The sequence below is a fragment of the Littorina saxatilis genome, linkage group LG5 (assembly GCF_037325665.1).
Source record: "Littorina saxatilis isolate snail1 linkage group LG5, US_GU_Lsax_2.0, whole genome shotgun sequence".
Lineage (NCBI taxonomy): Eukaryota > Metazoa > Mollusca > Gastropoda > Littorinimorpha > Littorinidae > Littorina > Littorina saxatilis.
In genome coordinates this window covers 18,621,487-18,642,221 of record NC_090249.1, presented here as the reverse complement: position 1 = coordinate 18,642,221, position 20,735 = coordinate 18,621,487, and the positions used below count along the sequence as shown (strand labels likewise).

Here is a 20,735-nt window from a genome sequence, read left to right as displayed (position 1 = left end):
TTACACAGGTTATGAACAAAAAGTTTGAAAAAACAGGGTCTTAAAAGGGAAGGAGTCTTAAAATGGGGGGGGGTCTTAAAAGGGGGTTCCACTGTATGTGTATCTTTTGCCCAGTATCAGTGTCTGTGTATGTGTTTTTACCAGCACATATAAATAGTGTTTTCTTCTTCTTCGTTCATGGGCTGAAACTCCTACGTTCACTCATGTCTTTTGCACAAGTTGACTTTTACGTGTATGACAGTTTTTACCATACGGGCAGCATACGCCGATTTTGGGGACTAGTGTTTTGAAAACTTGATATGTTGCAAGATCACAAAGGACTCCTAAGGTGAAAGGATTCAGTTTGAATATAGTGATGCTGATGTGTAGTTTTGGCGCACAGTATGACCTCTGTTTAATATAAACAAAACAATTCTGTAAGACTTGATGCTGTGAATGATAGTGTTTGTGCAAAAGATATCTGTAGTTGCCTAGGTATTTCTCCTGTGACTTTCTGTATGACTGCGTGTCTGAGTGTATTACAAATGTGTTCAGGTTGCTTGAATCACAGATAGTGAGTGAGTTTTAGCTTGCATGGGAAGGCTATAACCACAAGCAATCTTCACTCACTTTGCCATGTGAATGCATGTGTGTTTTTGCATCAATAAGACTGTGACCACAGGAGAAAGCTATACATGTATATGCTTGAGAAAATAATGAAGGAAAGAACAGATGTTTGATTTTCCCCTTCTTTCAATTTTGTCACGCACAGAGTTCCAGATGATTCTATCCAGCGACAGTGACAGGTACCATCAGCTGCTGGGATCTCTGTCTTTCAAAGACAACCCCATCTCCCGTTTTCTGTGTGGTCAGTGCCGTCTACTTTCCCAGTTTACATACATGTATTTGCAGTAACGCTCACATTTGTGGCATTTAAAAAAAAATTCTGGGCAGCCTGTTTATTAAAATAAATGCATTTTTAAAAGGGTTTTGTTTATTGTTAACATTTAGTCTTTGAACTAAAATCATCCACAATTCCCGCATATCTAAAAAGACAACATTGACAACAACAAAAACAGCAAAAAATAAGTTTTTACAAAAAAATTAATACTGTACTCGTTTTCTTTACAAATGTTTTTAGTATAAGAGGTAAAAAGCAAGAGCCTCAGTAAAAGGAAAAACAACAGAAATATGAAAGACAAACAGCAGGAAACTCACTTTATATTCTTACTTGCACAAAATGTCATAAAGTGGATTGTCTTGAGTTGACTTAACTCTAAGAATGCAGTCATATGTTTCTAAAGTTGTACCTATGATGCTGGCAGTATGTTTTTTAACATTTTATTCTTTAAACCATGAGATCATGTTCCCACATTTTTGTGTTATTGCCAGGCAACAAGAGAACTCTGAAGACAGTCCCGGAAGAGCAAGACATTGATGTGTATGGCCGTCTGCGAGATTTCTGGCAGCGCATGTACTCTGCACATTACATGACCCTGGTTGTGCAGGCTCCACGTAAGTCGACTGATTAAATCAGATGTAATTTTGGAGTTTTGCTATTAAATTTCATGAGTTTTATTTGGTGCCAGATTTTCCACTTACTCTACATTCTATGGCATTATTTGTCCAGCAATGTTTTGTGTAAAATACAGCGAAGAGCAAACAGAAGTTTGATGTGAAAAGTTCTTGTTAAGACCTAGCAAAAGAAGAGCAGTTTTTGGTCCTTTTTGATGCATGTTAAAGTAGGTACAGTGGTACCTGTGATGTTTGGCGCCTCCAATGAGAGGACAGCTCCATATAAAGGACACCTCCTGTTGTCCTGGTGACCCTCTTATCTGGAGCAAAATAAACCTGTTGTGAGAGGCCAGCTGCAGTGTAAGCACACTTTACATATCATACCCAATTCTATTGTCATGGCGCCTTTTATAGAATGTGTGTAAAAAGCAAGGCATGCTTTTAATATTATTAGCTAGCCTGCCACGTATGTGAATTGACATTTTCAATGACTTCTTTCTGAATCGTGACATTTAGTATTGTTGTTTGCTTACAGACAACCTGGATGAACTGCAAGAAATAGTATATGAACTCTTTGAGGAAATTCCAAACAAGTGAGTTCTGCTTTTTTTCAACAGCAGGTTATGTCTTGTCTCTGCATGATACATTTATTTATTATTCATTTACTTTTTTAAAATAATTTTTGTGTGTGTGTGTACACAAATGTCTGGCCTATTTACTAGTCTTTTCCTTGCTCTCAGGTTGTCTGAAGCAAGCGGTACCATTTGTGAATTGTCGAAGGGTTAATTGTATTTTGAGCTGTGATGTCATCATGTGCAGTGGAACCCTGCTTTTAAGACTTTTACAAATCTTAAAAGGGAATGAGTCTTGGAAATGGAAGTAAACTTACAGATTGTATGAACAACAAATCTGGGGGAAAAACAAGGTCGTAAAGGTGGGGTTAAGTGTAACTTGTCAAATGTTTCAAGTAATGATTACTGTGCATTCACTGTGACACAGCCTCTCTGTGGTTTTTGTGGTTTTCACTGTGCTAATGAGTTTCATGTCAATGGTGTATAACATTTTTTTTTCTGTTTTTTTGTGTGTGCATTTTCAGCAAGCAGTTGCTCCCTTCCATTTCAGAATACAGGGTAAGAATCAGTCTTACATTATGTATTGCTTTTTGGCTGACCTAAGTAATCGGTGTGTCAGCCGCCCGTGAACAAAAACCTTAACTCATTCGCTGCGCGTCTAAATTTCCCCTGTGTTCCCTGCCAACGCGCGATTTAGAGCCATTTTGAAAAAATTATTAAAAATCAACAACACAAGATAACCTTACATACCTTATGTTTTTGCAAAGTTTGGAACTTACTCTTTTAGAAAATATATGAAACATTTGAAAGTACATACCTTTTGTTGTCTTCATATCCCGGCAAAATATCCAATTTGAAGCAAAACAAAAAAACTTTCTACGTCATGGGTTCATCATACACAATGTCATGATCGACACTTGCATTGCCCGAATCATCACCCAAATGATCGTCCATTGGCACAAAATTGTCACCAGAATCTAAAATATCATCTCCACTATCATCATCACTGAGGTCAAGATCAGAACCGTACTGAATAACACGTTCTAGCACTCTTTTCAAGTTACTACGTCTCAGCAGAACGATCCGCCATCTTGGAAAAGTCAAAACACGTGGGTCGCACACCGTCAACAAAATTTTTATTAATCCCAACAATTGAAGGGAAGGAACTGTTTACAGTGAATGGTACCACTGTAGACAGATAGAAGTTCATTGCAGGGGTTGTTTCCCTTGGTCAGCAGGACCGTTTACACCGTTAAAAATTCGTGATATCCGTCGGAACTCAAGTACCGGCACGCAGCCAACGCTAAACACAGGTGTCGGAATTCCAGTTCCGACACGCAGCGAATGAGTTAACGTTTATGTTTTCTCAGATGTTTTTGAAGCAAGAGCTTTGTTACTAATGACACACTTGTAGGGTTTGTACACACTTTCAAAGTTTCATGACTTTCTGATATGACCGAAACATGGTTGACGCTCAACAAATTTCATGGTCAAAGTTTTTGATTTATACTACTTTTGACAAGGGTGAGTCATATGAGTATTTGCTTCTTTGTTGAAATTAATGTAGTAGGCTTCCAATTTGTTATTGCTGAAAAAAGTAAAGTCAATCTAAAGTAATGGAAATGGAATTAAATGAAAATCCTATGGAGATAGTTTGAGAAGAGAATATCTTGAAAGGAGTTAAGCTTAAACATTTCTGCATTAAAGGTGTGAATGTTGTGCTGAAGTGTATCTGGTTTTGGTTTGAGTCTTGTTGTAAACAACAACTTTTGAGTTACGTTTAAGATAAACATGCCCTTACACGGCTACAGTTTGACGGGGGAAGTATTGGTGATCTTCTATGTGTGGTTTAGCAGTGATAAAACCCATGCACACTGTTATGAGAACATATTTCTTGAACAAAAACAAGATTTTCCTTGCGTTGCTGGTCTGAATGCATTGTACAGCTGCTAACATTTTTCAAATCTTTTTTTCTTCTTCAATAATAGGATCCTTTTGTGCCGAGGAACTTCCACAAACTGTTCAAAGGTATGCTGCTGTTTTTTTCTGTTTTTTCTCACAGCCTTAAAGGAAAAGTCCAAGGTTTAGGGTCACTTTTGATAAGTTGACCCTCTTAATTCATCAACCACAAATGCGTGTGTAAAAATGAACACAGAAGTCCAAAAAGTATACTTTGACTCGTTTTTGGTTGTTCTGAATCGTTCCATCGCGCGCGCAGTCTTGGCTCATGACCTTGTGCACATACGTGTGCTACGTCACGAGCCTTGATCAACAAACATAGTGAAAGGTCTGGAAGTAACAGAAGAGAGAAAGTGAGTGTGATTATAAATCAATTCGAAAGTATGCTTCTGATCTATACAGTACACTGAACATTTAGACACCCTCTGGAAGTCGTCTGGATGTGTATCCATGTTGTAACAATTAGACTGGTTTTGCGTCTCTCAGTCAATGCAGAAAAATTATTTCCCTGCACAATTCGTAATCTTCTTGTCTCTAGCATGCAGGTGTCTGTTTACCTTACCGGTAGCACATCCACCAAAAGCTTAGATCTGGTAAAAAATAGCATTAAACTATGATTCCAGCAAACGCTGCTAATTTAATGAATTGATATCAGGGGATAGTTTGTGACTGAATAGAATAGATAACTTGACACACGCATTGTCTTACGTGTCCACAACCTTTACATTTAGTCAAGTTTTGATTAAATGTTTTAACGTAGAGGGGGGAATCGAGACGAGGGTGTGGTGTATGTGAGTGTGTGTGTGTGTGTGTGTGTGTGTGTGTGTGTGTGTGTGTGTGTGTGTGTGTGTGTGTGTGTGTGTGTGTGTGTGTGTGTGGAGCGATTCAGAGAAAACTACTGGACCGATCTTCATGAAACTTGACATGAGAGATCCTGAGTATGGTATCTCCAGATTTTTTTCCCATTTTTTTGATAAATGTCTTTGATGACGTCATATCCGGCTTTTCGTGAAAGTTGAGGCGGCACTGTCACACTCTCATTTTTCAACCAAATTGGTTGAAATTTTGGTCAAGTAATCTTCGACGAAGCCCGGACTTTGGTATTGCATTTCAGCTTGAAGGCTTAAAAATCAATTAATGAGTTTGCTCATTAAAGTTGTCATTAGAATCGATTTTTCGCAAACAGATTTAAAATTGATTGCATCGTATTCATCACATTCTGAATCTAAAAATATATACATATGACATGTTTACTCTTAAAATGTGATCACAATTAACGAAAATAGATTAATTAATCTTACAATTAAAATTTAAGAAATCGATCCAAAAATGATTTCATCTTATTCTTTATCATTTCCTGATTCCAAAAACATATAGATATGATAGGTTGTACTCAAAAACAAGCTCAGAAAGTTAACAAGAATACAGAAAAGCGCGCTTTCCTGCTTAGCACAATACGCTACCACGCTAATCTGGCGTGTCAATATCACTACATTTTGCACATGGGAGGTGAGCGATTTCCTTCACGCGGGGATTGACGAAGCTGTACTGTCTTGGTGAAAAAATACAGTGCGTTCAGTTTCATCCCGTGAGTTCGACAGCTTGACTAAATGTAGTAATTTCGCCTTACGCGACTTGTTACTCTTACTCTTAGCTCAGCTCAGACCGTTCTGTAACTCTGTAGATCTAGCCTGTGGCGTATCTGTACTCCAGCGAATATCGCTGCGCAGCAAAAGAATGTTTACGTGTATGCATGAAAATAAAAGCATGTACTCTGACCTTCAACGCATTCCTTCTTGTGAGATAATCCGCTGTTCGTATGTCACCTCGGAGTTTTGATGGCTCGTCGACTGTACCAGCCTCGCGTAATGCTGCCCCCTCCGGACTTGTATGAAGGGAAGACACTGCCAGTGGTCAAAACATTTGTTTCAGGGATGAAACGCCAACTTTTGTGCTGCAGAAAAATGGTGAAATCTGTGTCCAGAAAGTGCCCGACACTTTGAAATCTGCACGCTTGTGCTGCACACACCTCTTCCATTTCCACAAGAGACTCAGAGTTTTATGAGGGAAATTGTGCTATGAAATGCCAGGGGACATTGACGAGTTGTTGCAGTTTGCGGCTGCTCTCCACCGAGGCATTCTTTTCGTGGTGACTTTTCTGTGTGAAAATCAAGCTGGTACTAGTGGTAGAATCAACACAAAAACTTGTGACGTCACAGTGCACCGACGTCACAGTGCACCGAAAACCACGTGACCACTACTTGACCCCAGGCGACTTGTCTTGGTTAGCCCCGCAACACTAAATCTTCAACTACAACAACAACAATTTTTTTTTCAATTTTTGAAATATTTTTCCAGAGATGTTTGTAACATTTGGCATTCGATTTTCAAGTTTTTGGGGATATTTAAAAACCTTGGACTTTTCCTTTAAGCCATGTCAGCACTTTTATATGTGTGGATCATTCAAAGTTTTTGAGAATTTCACAAATTCTTGAATGGCAAATTGTGGTTGATGATTATAGTAGGTGCAGCAGAAGAAAAAGCAGGGGCTGTGAGAAGGGGCCATACTGCAGTTGATTTATTTTTGATGTGACGTGTCGTTAACTAGTTTTATCTATTCTCTTCATTGAACGAAACGTGAAACATTAGCTTTGTGAGACAAATGTGATGGTGAAAAGTTCTCAAAATGAGAAATGCATGCAGTATTGAATGAAACGGATAAGAGAAATAGTTTTTCTGGTGTACAGTGATCCCCACGGAAGACTGTCAGCGACTGGACATCTGCTGGGCCTTACCGCCACTCTACAAACGATTCAAGTCAGTGCGTGTGTGTGTGTGTCTGTCTGTGGGTCTGTCTGTCTGTCTGTGTCTGTGTGCATGTCTATGTGCATGTGTGTATGTCTGCGTGTGTGTGGCTCTGGAATCTGCATTTGGGTCTGTCCTACCCAATTCATTACAATTTCAAATATGGCCAAGAATCTGTCATGGCGTCGAAAGAAGGAAAGAGCCCACTTGAATTATTTGGCAGGCTCCTGCTTCTAATAAACTTTTTTTGCAAAGAACATTTTTGTGTTGGATGAAAGAGGATGAATGGACGAACGTTTTGGTATAACATGGTGGCAAATTTATGCCGTAAGCAATGAATAACGGACTTGTGATTCCAACCTTACCAAGTCATTCTGGAGAAAAAAGCGTTACGCGATTTTGGGAGCTTTCAGTTTTGTAAGAACTGTACTCCGAACACGTGCGCGACCGGTAAATCCTTCATACAAACCAGACAGGAAATGAATGCAGTGTTTAATGAGACCAAAAATGAGCTCGACGGAGCTGCCAACTTCGTTCATTTCGCTTGGAAAAGTGATGCGAGATGTACGTTATTATCCTTGTGTAAATTCGGTATCGGTCAGTCAAACGGTCGTACAGTCCGCGGTAAATGTAAGATGGCCGCCAAAGATCGATTTCGAGGTTCACACAGTCTACTAAGTCTAAAATAATATTTAAAAAATTGCTTGCAATGCATGCTTTGTCTGTGATTCGTGAAAATCGACACGATTTGTTGATTTTGTGTAAAGAAAAATTACTTATAACCAAAATAAAACGTTCTCGTTTTGCCGAGATGTTGTGACAAGCGTGACCTAACTAGTCTCCCTTGGTCATTTGCATATGATCTATCAATGACAACAGGACTTTCACACCTACGTGCGAGATGGACGAGCCCAGCCCCACGGGTAAAGTGTGCATGGTCGTCATCCAAATAGTAACGTACATCACTTTTGAGAATGAAACTGCTATAAATCGAGTGATTTCTTACGAAACATGATAAAAACAATGTTTGAAAGGAAAAAGTATTCGTACCTGAATGATTCAGTCGAAAATCGAATGTTGTTGAATTTTTTTTTGGGGGGGTGGTGGTTTTGTGTAGGTGTTAGTGGTGCTTGGTTACCCATAGGTCTGTGACATTCTTAGTTTATATGATCAAAGCTCATTGGCAATTGCAAATATTCTTAGGGAGGTAGGTTAGTCATGCTATCTAATTTTTACATTAAAGTCAAGTTTTGACTAAATGTTTTAACATAGAGGGGGAATCGAAAAGAGGGTCGTGGTGTATGTGTGTGTGTGTGTGTGTGTGTGTGTGTGTGTGTGTGTGTGTGCGTGCGTGCGTGCGTGTAGAGCGATTCATACCAAACTACTGGACCGATCTTTATGACATTTTACATGAGAGTTCCTTGGATTGATATCCCCGATTTTTTTTTTCGTTTTTTCGATAAATGTCTTTGATGACGTCATATCCGGCTTTTCGTGAAAGTTGAGGCGGCACTGTCACGCTCTCATTTTTCAACCATATTGGTTGAAATTTTGGTCAAGTAGTCTTCGACGAAGCCCGGACTTCGGTATTGCATTTCAGCGTGGTGGCTTACAAATTAATTTATGACTTTGGTCATTAAAAATCTGAAAATTGTAAAAAAAAAAAAAAATTATAAAACGATCCAAATTTACGTTTATCTTATTCTCCATCATTTTCTGATTCCAAAAACATATAAATATGTTATATTTGGATTAAAAACAAGCTCTGAAAATTAAAAATATAAAAATTATGATCAAAATTAAATTTTCGAAATCAATTTAAAAACACTTTCATCTTATTCCTTGTTGGTTCCTGATTCCAAAAACATATAGATATGATATGTTTCGATTAAAACACGCTCAGAAAGTTAAAACGAAGAGAGGTATAGAAAAGCGTGCTATCTTTCTCAGCGCAACTACTAAACCGCTCTTCTTGTCAAATTCACTGCCTTTGCCACGAGCATGAGCGGTGGACTGACGATGCTACGAGTATACGGTCTTGCTGAAAAATTGCATTGCGTTCAGTTTCATTCTGTAAGTTCGACAGCTACTTGACTAAATGTTGTATTTTCGCCTTACGCGACTTGTTATTATTATTATTATTATTATCATGAGAGCTTATATAGCGCGAACCACAATTAACCGTTGCTCTCCACGCTTTACATATTAATTTCTGCCGTTTGAAATTGAATTTTTTTACAGACAAACAGACATTTTTTACACACAATATATAACGCATTCACATCGGCCAGTAAACCTCTTGAAAGCCATTGCGGCGAATATTTACTTTTCGCGGCCTATTATTCCAAGTCAAACGGGTATTTGGTGGACATTTTTTATCTATGCCTATACAATTTTGCCAGGAAAGACCCTTTTGTCAATCATGGGATCTTTAACGTGCACACCCCAATGTAGTGTACACGAAGGGACCTCGGTTTTTCGTCTCATCCGAAAGACTAGCACTTGAACCCACCACCTAGGTTAGGAAAGGGGGGAGAAAATTGCTAACGCCCTGACCCAGGTTCGAACTCGCAACCTCTCGCTTCCGAGCGCAAGTGCGTTACCATTCGACCACCCAGTCCATTTCAGGCTGTTTTGTTTTCCTCAGGCAAAATATAATTAAAACTAATGAAAAAAATGTGTTTCAATTTGCATCCGGCAGTTAGGGTTAATTATCTTGCGTTTGGGGATGTGACTTTTGTTTTAGATGGGATATTAAATTACATATTCTTACTCCGAATCACATAAAGAGCATTGACGCAGTCTGAATTGCTAAGGTCTGAAAAAGGCTACCCGTCTTAAAGTTTAAAAGGGAAGCAACCCAACCACAAAAAAGGTAAACACAGCTATGGCAATGACCATATACCCGGGGAGTTACCTCCCCTGCTGGGTATGTGACGTCACTTCCACTGCTGCACCACGTGGTATACTCATTCGACATCTTTCAGTTCTGACGAGAGGTCGTGTTTCCAAAGGCTCTGTGTGCGTTGTTGGAGTTTTCATAACACCCACCGACCACCTACCCGTCTGCTTATCTTCTACCTGGTAGTTGGTGAGCTCTTTCCATTTTATCTTGCTTTTCGTAAGAACTTTTGGCTTGTTATTGATAACTTTCCGTCCTTTTTGGACTTGTGAATTTTCGTCAGTAACTGTTGTTGTTGTGTTGGCCGCCATTTGCATTTTGGCCGGCATGGCGTATAACGCGAGTAGACGTGGCAAGGGCGATGTTAAGGGCAAGTTTAAGCCTAAATCATCTTCTTAAGGTTCTAAACCTGTGCTAGTTGTCCTTTCGGACAAAGAGAATAACACTGTCATGTCTGTTACCTTTCTCCCCCCGGGGAACATGTTGTCGCGAGCGGTATTTCTACTGCTTGCGTCACTTCGGCGGCTTGCTCGTCCTCGTCAGACGGGCAAGCCTCTCTTGTTTCTTCTTTGTTGAGCTCCTTAGTTACAGAGATTCGCAACTTAGTGCGCGACGTTTTGAAGCGTGCTACTCCCGAGGAAACCCTTTTACATCCGCCGGCAGGGAGCGATGTCCGCTCTTTGACGTCTTTTTCCTTTCCTGTTGCGACGGCTTCCGGTGATACCGGAACTTCTACTACTGCTTCTGCTTCTGCAGGAAGCTTACAAGGTATGTCGAGCTTGTCCTCTGGCTCTCGTGAAGCCAACGGATGGTGTCTGTAGATACGGAGCTCACCTGGCACGGGTCACTCCCGTTTTCCTGCTCAGTTTCGTTCAATACCCATTCAGCGTGAGTTCGATTCTGAGCAAGGGCGGTTTCCTTCGGAAGTCGCGCTTCCGGGTTTTCCCGGAAGCGAAGGTCCTCCTTCCACTCCCATTCAGCGGCAGTGGTTGGAGTTGACCGTGGACTGGCCTCCGGGCAACAGGGCTTCCGGCCCCAGTCATCACGACCAGCGTTTCCACATCAAGGTGTGGCTTCGCCGGCCGTGTTTCCGGCTTAGACCGGATCCGCTTTCTCTCTTCCCGGTACTCCTTCTCGGATGTCCGTGGTTGAGAGTCAGCTTCCTGACTATGGCCAGTTGGGGCATTCTTCTCTTCACTATGGTGTTGGGTCGACACCCCTTCCTGTTCCGGCGGCTTCAAGCTTGTCGTCAGCGCTCCCGTCCCTGCCTTCCGGTATGGTTACGGGACATGACGGTTTTCGGTCTGACGGATTTCCGGTTTCGGCTTATCCTGACCGTCAGCTTGCCTCTGGTTCAGTTGACTTTGGTCAAGGTCATCCCGACTATTCTGACACGCAGTCAGTTGGCTGTTAGGGCAGTCTTCCTTTCACCATTCTGGCGTTGGGTCGGCTTCCTTTTCAGCGCCGGCGGCACTGTTCTGACCTCTCTTTGTCCTGTTGCGGGCATTGGCGCTTTCAGAGCACGGGCGGTAGCCGCTGGCGCTGCGCTTCCGGTTTACCGGAAGCATAGGTCCTCCTTGGTATTTACACTGTGTGTTCTTCCCTGGAGTTGACCGCTGACTGGCCTTTGGGCGTTCGGGCTTCCGGCCCCAGTCATCGCAACCTTCGTTTCCGCATCATGGTGCGATTTCGTCAGCTGTGTTTCCGGCTCAGTCCGGATTCGCTTTTCCTCTTACGGACACTCCTTCCGGATGTCGGTGAGCGAGGATGTGCATCCGCCCTATGGGCTGTTAGGGCAATCTTCCTTTCACCATACTGGTGTTGGGTCGGCTTCCCTTTCAGCGCCGGCGGCACTGTTTTGTTCTCTCCTTTGTCCCGTTGCGGGCATCGGCGTTTTCAGTACAAGGGCGGTAGCCGCTGGCGCTGCGCTTCCGGTTTACCGGAAGCATAAGTCCTCCTTTGTAATTACACTGTGTGTTCTTTCCTGGAGTTGACCGTTGTCTGGCCTACGGGCATTCAGGCTTTCAGCCTCGGCCGTGACAAGTAGTCTCTTCACTGGTTGGGTGTTGCGTCTACTGTCTATTCAGTTCTGGTGGCTTCGGATTTTACCTCCTCTTTTTCTTACCCTCTTACGGGAGGGGTTGAGACAGGACGGTTTCCGGGTGGACGGGTTTCCGGTTTTCCGGTCATCCCGTTCAGTAGTTTTCCACTGGCAACTGTGACTTAGGCCGTGTCAGTTCTCTTGGCTATTCTGTTATACAGTCTTTAGCCAATGATCAGACATGTTCTGGATTTCCGTCGAAGCTCTTGGCTTCTCTCGAGGTCTCGACGGAGGTTACTTCCACATATTTTATGGAGGTACATCGGCTTCCTCTTTGGTTGCATTCAGCGATGTCGGACTTCCGTTCCGCGAAGGAGGAGTTTTTTCCTACTTCCGGTTCAATAGTCACCTTCAATGTGGGTACCACCTTTCGCAGGTTTTTGGCTTGTCAATCTCCTACCTGAAGTGGTATCCACGGGTTCCGGTTCTGTTACTCGTTATTCACGGGTCAGTTCCGGAACACGCTCAGCCTTGGCTGTCTTCGGCTACACAGGCTTCGGTTTTGGTTTCTTCTTGTTATAAGAAGTTCTCTTCTCTGAAGCTGGGTCGGAACTTGCTGGTGTCTTTGCTCTTCCGCATACACCTTTCTGGTAATGCAGGAACTTAGAGGATTTTGGACGTCAGTTTTTGGAATTTGCCTCTTTTTCAGTCGGAGATGATCGTCAGAGCGCCCTCGCGCTCTTTCCCGGAGTCACTGAACCTTTCACACTTAGCGTGTATCAGGACTCTGATGACATCTCCACTCTGTTAGTCAGCCCTGCTAGGGCGAACGAAGTGCAAAAAGGGGCTGTCCTCCCTTCACCTCATTTTACAGTCAGGTGTCGGAGGGACTCGTTTCTCTCGCATTCTCAGTTCTCTGAGCAGGCTAGGAGAGACATTTGGGCTTTGCTCGGGGTAGAGGGACCTACTTTTCGGACTTTGGTGTTTTTACCAGAAAAGAAAGGTAGATTCAGTTGAATAGAGATCAGCAGATCACTGACTTCTCTCTACAAGGGTTAAAGCAGAGCTAGCCTCCTCATGGGAGGCATGCTCAGGCCTCGGGACGTTTTAAGCCGGAGGCCAATAGGCAGTCTCTGCCTGATTCTCGATTGTCGAGAAATAGATCACTTTTGGGCAGGAAGGAGGACAGCCATAGCAGCAAGCCTCTCCCCACAAGGAAGTGCCCCCGATCACACCCCCCCCCCTCCTCCGCCCTTCGCTTGGGCGATGGCGGGGGGGTCTCCTACTTGCAATTTTCATTGGATGGTCTCTGGACACAGCCAATAGTTGTGGGAGTGGTGAGGTCGGGCGACTCCCATCGATCTTATGTGTGCATATTTGCTTATGCTTGAGTCCGATCTTTTAACAGTGATCTAGGCCCATCAGCTCGAGCACCCGCTGAGGTCTCTTCTGGTCTGATCTAGCGCTGTTCTTTGGGTATACTGCTTCAGTCCTCAGTGAGTGTAACAGTAGTTCAGCCACGGGCTGCTGCAGTGGCACTTCCGGTTTTACCGGAGAGGTTGTTTCTTTCACAGACGCTTCATAGGTACGTCTGAGTTTTGGAACAACGGCTGACCTTAGGGCATCCAGGTTTTTTAGCCTCGGCTGGTGCAACAGCCATTCCACCTGTTGGCGGTGATGGTTGTTGTTTTCCCTTTTCTTGTGGCTTCGGACTTAGACTTTCTTCCTTTATTCTCATCTTAAGCAGGAGATGAGATAGGACGATTTCTGTTCGAGTGGGGTCTCCTGTCGTCAGGCTTCCCCGTCTTTTCTCACTTTTGGCCACAAGCTTCTGGACTTGGTCCTGGTTTGTCTTTCGCCGAGGCTGACTCTGTCTTTCTCTAGCGATCAGACTCGTTCTGGTGTTTCGTCCAAACTTAAGCTGCGCTTGAGTTGGCCTCGGAAGTAACATTCAGATTTTCCTGAGGGGGCATTGTCTTTGGCAATGTATGTTTGAGGAGTCATTCTTTGTGGCTTAACACCTCTCTCAGGTTTTTGGCTACTCCTCTCCTTTTGGGCAGAGGGTTAGCTAATGTTCCGGTTTTTCTTTGCTGTGGGCTTTTAGCCCAGCATCTGGTTTGACAGCCGAAACTTACGTTTCTTATGTTTACCTGTGTACTGTTGGTACTTTAATACATGGTTGTCCTTCGGGCTTCATGGCTTTCAGCCTTAGCCCGTGCTATAGCCTCCTGTCTAGCGTGGGCGGCTATGGCATTTTCGGTTCCTGTGACTTCGGATTTGGCTTTTCCTCTTCTTCCTCGTCCTAGCACGAGGTGAATCAGGACGACTTCCGTTGGGTCGGGTTTCCTTTTACAGTCACCCTTCTACCACAGGCAACTATGACTACGGCGTTTGCCCGTTGATCTCTACGTCTGACTCTCAGTCTTTCAGAGTTAGTCAGACGCGATCTACTTCCTCGTATTACCTCTCTCTCTGCTTTCGCATTGACTGGTAGAGGATTACCGGCGAACGTCTCTTTTTCGGGATTTCCCTGTCGAGGTGGGCTCTGGTACCTTGTACTCAGTTGTCTCCCTCTCTATCTTGGTGGATATTAATCACTCTTTTCTGGAGCTGACTTTTATCTCACAGTCCTTTCGGGCTTCACTCCTTCCCAAGGTTTGCGTACTTTGGCATGATTGTCTTACGGTCTCCGTGAGGTTGTCCTTCACTGTTCTGAGTGGACATCCTTACGCACGGATCGTTTCTAGGGCGGCATTTCCTTCCAATAGAAAGGAGGGGGGGCAGCTTGTCTTTCCCCCTACTCGGCTGGGTTAATCCAAGGCTGGGGTCTCTTTCTGGGTCGTTTGGTCCAGGAGATCGGAAGAAGTGCTGGGCTCAGATTTCTGGCTCTCTGATGTTGTCTTTCGCAACTTTTTTGCCTGAGAGACATCTCGGCTGTCAATCAGGATGGGTCTCAGGCCCTTACCTGCCTTTTTGGCAGTGGGCCAGTTCCTGGCTAGGGTTTAGGGTGAGTTAGATTTTCTTTCTCACTGAGCCTTTTTCCTGACCTTTTGGCAGCAGGCCAGTTTTTTGGCAAGGTTTTAAGAGTGAGTTTGGTTTTTCATTCCCACCGCCTTGTTGATGCTATCTGCTCTTTATGTGATTCGGAGTAAGAATATGTAATTTAATCGAAAATTTTTAAGTAAATTTTCATTTCATTAATATACTTACCCGAATCACATAGTGTATTCCCTCCCGCCAACCCCGCTTATGATATTTTAGTTTTCTTTAATGTCGAATGAGTATACCACGTGGTGCAGCAGTGGAAGTGACGTCACATACCCAGCAGGGGAGGTAACTCCCCGGGTATATGGTCATTACCATAGCTGTGTTTACCTTTTTTGTGGTTGGGTTGCTTCCCTTTTAAACTTTAAGACCTTAGCTATTCAGACTGCGTCAATGCTCTTTATGTGATTCGGGTAAGTATATTAATGAAATGAAAATTTACTTAAAAATTTTCGATTATATTTGGTTTGGGGTTGTGGCTCCATTTTATCTGTGGGCAGGTATTTAAGTGTATACAATTCCAGGCAAGTGTTTCGTTACAATGGAACTTGGAAGAAAAGTGTTGTTCGGCAGTACAGTAAAACCTGTCTCTAAAGGACACCCTTGGGGTATGGTAATGGTGTCCCTATTAGACAGGTGTCCTTTCTTCACAGGTGGAGGGGCTGGGGCAATATTTTACAAAGAACACGTAAAATGTACAAGACACTTTTTGTCAATTCTGGAGTATGTATTTATTTTTCAACACAAAACACAAGGTAAAAACTTAAATAAAATTAATTAAATAAAATAAACTTAAATAAAATTACCAGATCATTGTACAAGGCACAGATTGAGGGCGGTGACAGGAATAGAGAGAGAGAGAGAGAGAGAGAGAGAGAGAGAGAGAGAGAGAGAGAGAGAGAGAGAGAGAGAGAGACTGACTGACTGACTATTAGGGTTTAACGTCCTCTTAGACCAACTGGTCTATATTGGGACAGGTATTGGTAATACGCTGAAGATATGGTGTGATACTTTGATTCGAACAAGCCCGCTGTGGCTGTCTCCTTCGACACACCAGCATTGGGTTTGTCTCGTTGAAATGTTGATGCTTGCATATGTTTTTTTCAGTGTGTGTGTGTGTGTGCGTGTGTGTGTGTGTGTGTGTGTGTGTGTGTGTGTGTGTGTGTGTGTGTGTGTGTGTGTGTGTGTGTGTAACTTAGAAAAGGGACAGGAATGACTGATGCACAGACACTTTGTTGGGATTTCCTGGTTTTGTCATTAACATCCTCGTCCTAAGCGCGTAAGCCACGATGCTAGCTCAAAAAGCCTAACGTCATGCTATTATCACTCACTGCTCTTACAAACGAACACACACAAACCTATGAATAAAGTAGATCTTACGGGATTTAACGTTTTTTTAACTGCCAAAATTTTACTTTTTATTCTTGTTGAAATTCACAACATTTCATAAAGATCGGTGAAAAATTAGAAAATAACGGTTTATAACTGACAAAAGCTTGTTTTTCTTCTGAAAAGTACGTATTGAAACTCAGTTATGGACAACGGACCTACTCACAAAATTTCATAAAGATTGGTGAAAAAACGGGATTTAACGGTTTTTTAACTGCCAAAAATCAACTTTTTATTCTTGTTGAAATTCAGTTAGGGACAACCAACCTAACCACAACATTTCATAAAGATCGGTGAAAAATTAGAAAATAACGGTTTATAACGGGTTTTTAAGTGCCCCAGGTGGCCCATACCAATAAAAACAGTTTTATTCTGCTAAAAACCACATCTCCTTTCTTACCCACAACAACATTAATAAGATAAAGCAAGTCTAAAAAATGGTGTTTGTGTAACACTTTTTGGACACACTGACAGATTCCTGGCCATATATGAGTTGGCTTCTACCATTTATGTGATTATTACATGCATGATCTTACACCCATGATCTTACACTGAAAATACAGATTGTTCATGGTGTTTAGATATTTAAGCTGGTGCATTTGCTAGCAATAATATAGATTAAATTACATATCTTATCCCAATTCACATATAGCAATTTACTTCAGTTTAGTGCTGGAACGCTGAACTACGCTTCACCCTGGCAAGGGGGAAGTAACCCTAAAAATAGAACGGCCTTGACGGTCACGTGTCACCGCCAGGTCAAGGCTACCTCCCTACATGCACTGCGCACCATGCTCTCGCCGCCATCTTTTAGTCATTCTATCTTTCAGCGCTGACGTCTGAGGACGTGTTTTGGATTACGCTCGGGCTTTTTTTTAGCCCACTGCTTCTTGGCAGTACTTACCCTGGTCACACGTTTGTATCTTAGCTTTCCGGCTGAGATTGGGTGAGATTTTTCTAGTTCTCTTGTATTATTTACGTTTGTTTGCCTCAAGTTAGTCTTTGTTTACTTTCGACGTTCAAGACTAACGCCAGTATGGCAGACAGTGGGAAGAAGAAACCTAGCACTAGACAGGTTGTGACCTCTGAGTCCCTGTCTAAGAAAGCGGCAAAGAAAGCAAAGGTTTCCAAAACCACAGTTAGTGTGTTCGAACCAGTTTCTAAGAATTCGTTCACAGTAGAAATTGATGATCCTAAGAGTCCAGTAATGCCGGCGTTGAAACAGGAATGTAAGACAGCGCCGGTTAAGACTAGCACAAAGACAGAGAAGGAAGATATGTCAGCTATGTTTGCATCGTTTAGCGAACAAATGCGATGCATGTTTTCAGCGGAGTTACAGTCAACGAGTGCACAGTTGCTCTCTCTCCATTCGGGAGCGGAAGAATCACGCGTGCGAGCGAGGGTTAAGGCAACCCCGTCAGCCACAGTTACGTCCGCCGATGTCCACGCTGAGCATACCTCTGGTGAAGATGGAAGTATGTCCTCTCATCGTGCATCTGCTTCCGGGATCGACAGTTTCACTAAAGGTACCGTAACTGTCCCACAGGGAAATACGCAAGTGCCGGCCTGGTCTAATCAGGATTCAGTGTTGGCACAGCGTTCCCAACTTCCGCCCGGCGCCAGGCAGGAAGCCGTCAATAGACAGGTATCTTGTTGGGGACTCACCCCTCAGGTGCTTGCTCTTCGTACGGGAGACACGCAAGTGCCGGTCTGGTCTAATCAGGATTCAATGTCTGTACAGCGGTCCAAGCTTCCTCCACAGGAGCAGGAAGCCGTCACAAAGTAGGGTATCCTGCTGGGGAATCACCCCTCAGGTGCCTGCGCTTAGAACGGAAGACACGCAAATGTCGGGCTGGTCTAATCAGGACACAGTATCGGCACAGCAGTCCACACTTCCGCCCGGGGGACAGGAAGTATTCTCAAGAGAGGATGCTGGCAGAGGTCATACCTCTCAAGCACCCTCACTTCCGGTTGATAATGCCTATGACGATGCAAGTCAATATGGTGGCAAACTTCCGGAAGGAGAATCGGAATATGGGGCTTCCGCTATGGAGGAGGATACCAATTTCCGGCTACCAGCCAAGCTACACCATGCGGTAGCAATGGCAGCACAGGTAGCTTCACGGTACTTTGAGGAAGGAGTGGTTTCAGCGGCAAGTTCGACCGCACCACCACCTTCAGCCATTGGGGATTTTCGCTCAACACAGGAAGAAACACAAACTTTTAAGTTTCGTGAATCTCCATCAGTGGCTTTTGAGATGTCGAAGATTCTGGCTAAGCGTGCGTTTCACGGGAATGTGTCGCCTGATTCAGTGCCGCTTCTAGTAGCGCACGGTCAGGCACCCGATTCGGCCAAGCCGTGGCTGGCTGACGCACGAGCTTCTTACGTCACGCAGCATGCGGGACAGAAGTTTACGTTGAACGCTATTCCACACAATCTCATCGACTCCTACTCTTTACCACGCGCGACGCTCCCGGTAACACCGGAGTTGGCGACGCTCAGAGAAGACGGCTATAACAAAGACAGATCTGTTCCTTATACAGAAGCCTCTCTCTTAGCTTTGGAGGAAACAGGGAGATACAACTTGGATTTAGCGTCTCTGTCGGAAACACTGCTCAGGTCTCTCTCCCGTTCTATCGCCACGTCACTAGATCCACTCGAGTTTCGGCGTGACGCGAGCTACTTTGGCTAAGGTCTCAGCAGAGCAAATGCGTCTTTCTGCTCATCTATTCGCACATGCAGTGCACACGCGCAGGTCCGCGTTTCTGTCTGGATCTAGAATTCAGGATGAAGCCACGCTTGAGGTTTTCAAACTTTCGCCTTTCACTGAGGGTTCCTTGCTCGGCCAGCCATCGCTCGACGCGCTCCAGAAGAAAACCCAAGACAATCGGGACTTAGCCATAGCCAAGTTAGCTCAACACGGTTTTCCTAAGGCTCAGAGCAAGAGCTTGGGACCGCCTAAACCTTCCGCCCCCTCGACGAACAGGGGCAGGTCAGCACAAGCCAGCTCTTCTTCACGAGGACGGGGAAGAGGCACGCCTTACCCTAAGAAGAAGCCGTCTTTTGGCAACTCTAGGGGGTCAGGACGCAAGCCACACCCCCAATGATGCGTCCCCGAACCACTAGCCCACGCAACCACCACGCCTTTGGTTGCAGGCGGCCCTTCACGGGCCCTTACACATTGGTTACTAAAAGTAAACAGTCAGTGGATAGTGGGTACAGTGCGTTCGGGGTTCAGGCTGCTCTGGAAGGAGGGGAAGGCTCCCTTAACCAGAGTACCACCTCCGTTCAAGTTTCCGGTCAAAACGGAAGCAAAGACAGCGGTACAAGCAGAAATCTTGTCACTGATACAAAAAGAGGCGATCGCCGAAGTAACGGACCACAACTCCCCAGGTTTCTATGGGAGAATTTTTGTGGTGCCGAAGGCTTCAGGGGGCTGGCGCCCAGTTTTTAGACTTGTCCCCTATGAACAGATATCTGAGACAAATCAAGTTCACAATGGAGACACCCGCGTCAGTCAGAGACGCACTCAGACCAGGAGACTGGGTGATGTCAATCTAGGACTCTACGTCAGACAGCTTATGACTAGCTTCAGACAAGCCTCTTTGTTTAAGGATAAACGGCTTCACAGTCGCACATCAGCGACTATTGCCGGACAATATGAAGCACTCTCAAACCTGCCAAATTTTCACATTAAGTGTTACGAACAGAACTAAGGACACCATCATGTGGCAACCCTTATGTTTGGCACTAAAGCTTTTCGCATTTGGGGATCTTTTTCCCAGACGCAAAAGATAGTGAACGCGTTTGTTTGGCAATAGCAGTTAGAAACACACACTTTCTGGTTCAGTGATTCAACTTCAGCTTTACACCCCTCAGGGGCCTTTTCTACCGCGAGTTAACAAACTACACTCTTACTGTAGTCTTCCCAGCGGTGGCCCCTGGATTTTGCACAACTTGGCTTTGCGCCAGGAGTCCTCTCCTATATCGCAAAATAGTACTCTTTTCCTCTAGATTAAGCCAACGAAGGCTGAATCACGAAACTCCAGTTTCAGGGAGTCAGCTTCGGATACATACTCAGATCCCTCTGCATGGTTTCTAGCGACATTATAGTCTGAGTCACTTCCGCACATAGGCAGAAGAAGGTATAGCTTACCTTTACCCTCGGGGATATCGAACTTCAGGTTACCAGCACTTGAAGTACCAGTTAATGGAACCTTGGCTATACAGCGGCCTCCTCTAACAGAGCCACTTCTATTCCAAAGCCAGTTCTCTTCCCTTGAAGATATTTTTCAAGGTTTCAGAACTAGCTCCACGTAATGCCTCAAGCCATACAGTCATCGGGAAAATGAAAACTCGTAAGACGCTCACTCACACCTCCCTTGGGACGGGAATTGATAGGTGCATGGTCTGAGAGCGGATCAGGTTACGGATACCCAGACGTGTCTTCCCCAATTGCTGGCTGGATTAACACAGAACTGACAGGCAATCAGGTTTTCAATACTCCCGACTTTTCACCCCTGCTTT

The 20,735-nt window shown here is 44.0% G+C and overlaps 1 protein-coding gene across 3 annotated transcripts in view; it reads left to right on the top strand.

Annotated features, from left to right (window-relative positions):
• LOC138966477 (nardilysin-like) overlaps positions 1-20,735 on the top strand; it is a 76,561-nt gene that overhangs the window by 20,876 nt on the left and 34,950 nt on the right. For all 3 annotated transcript variants that reach the window (XM_070338737.1, XM_070338738.1, XM_070338739.1), the window contains 6 exons: positions 752-847; positions 1,372-1,494; positions 2,030-2,087; positions 2,591-2,624; positions 4,055-4,094; positions 6,773-6,842. In XM_070338737.1, the coding sequence (XP_070194838.1) occupies positions 752-847; positions 1,372-1,494; positions 2,030-2,087; positions 2,591-2,624; positions 4,055-4,094; positions 6,773-6,842 (421 nt within the window). The remainder of the gene's footprint in view (positions 1-751; positions 848-1,371; positions 1,495-2,029; positions 2,088-2,590; positions 2,625-4,054; positions 4,095-6,772; positions 6,843-20,735) is intronic.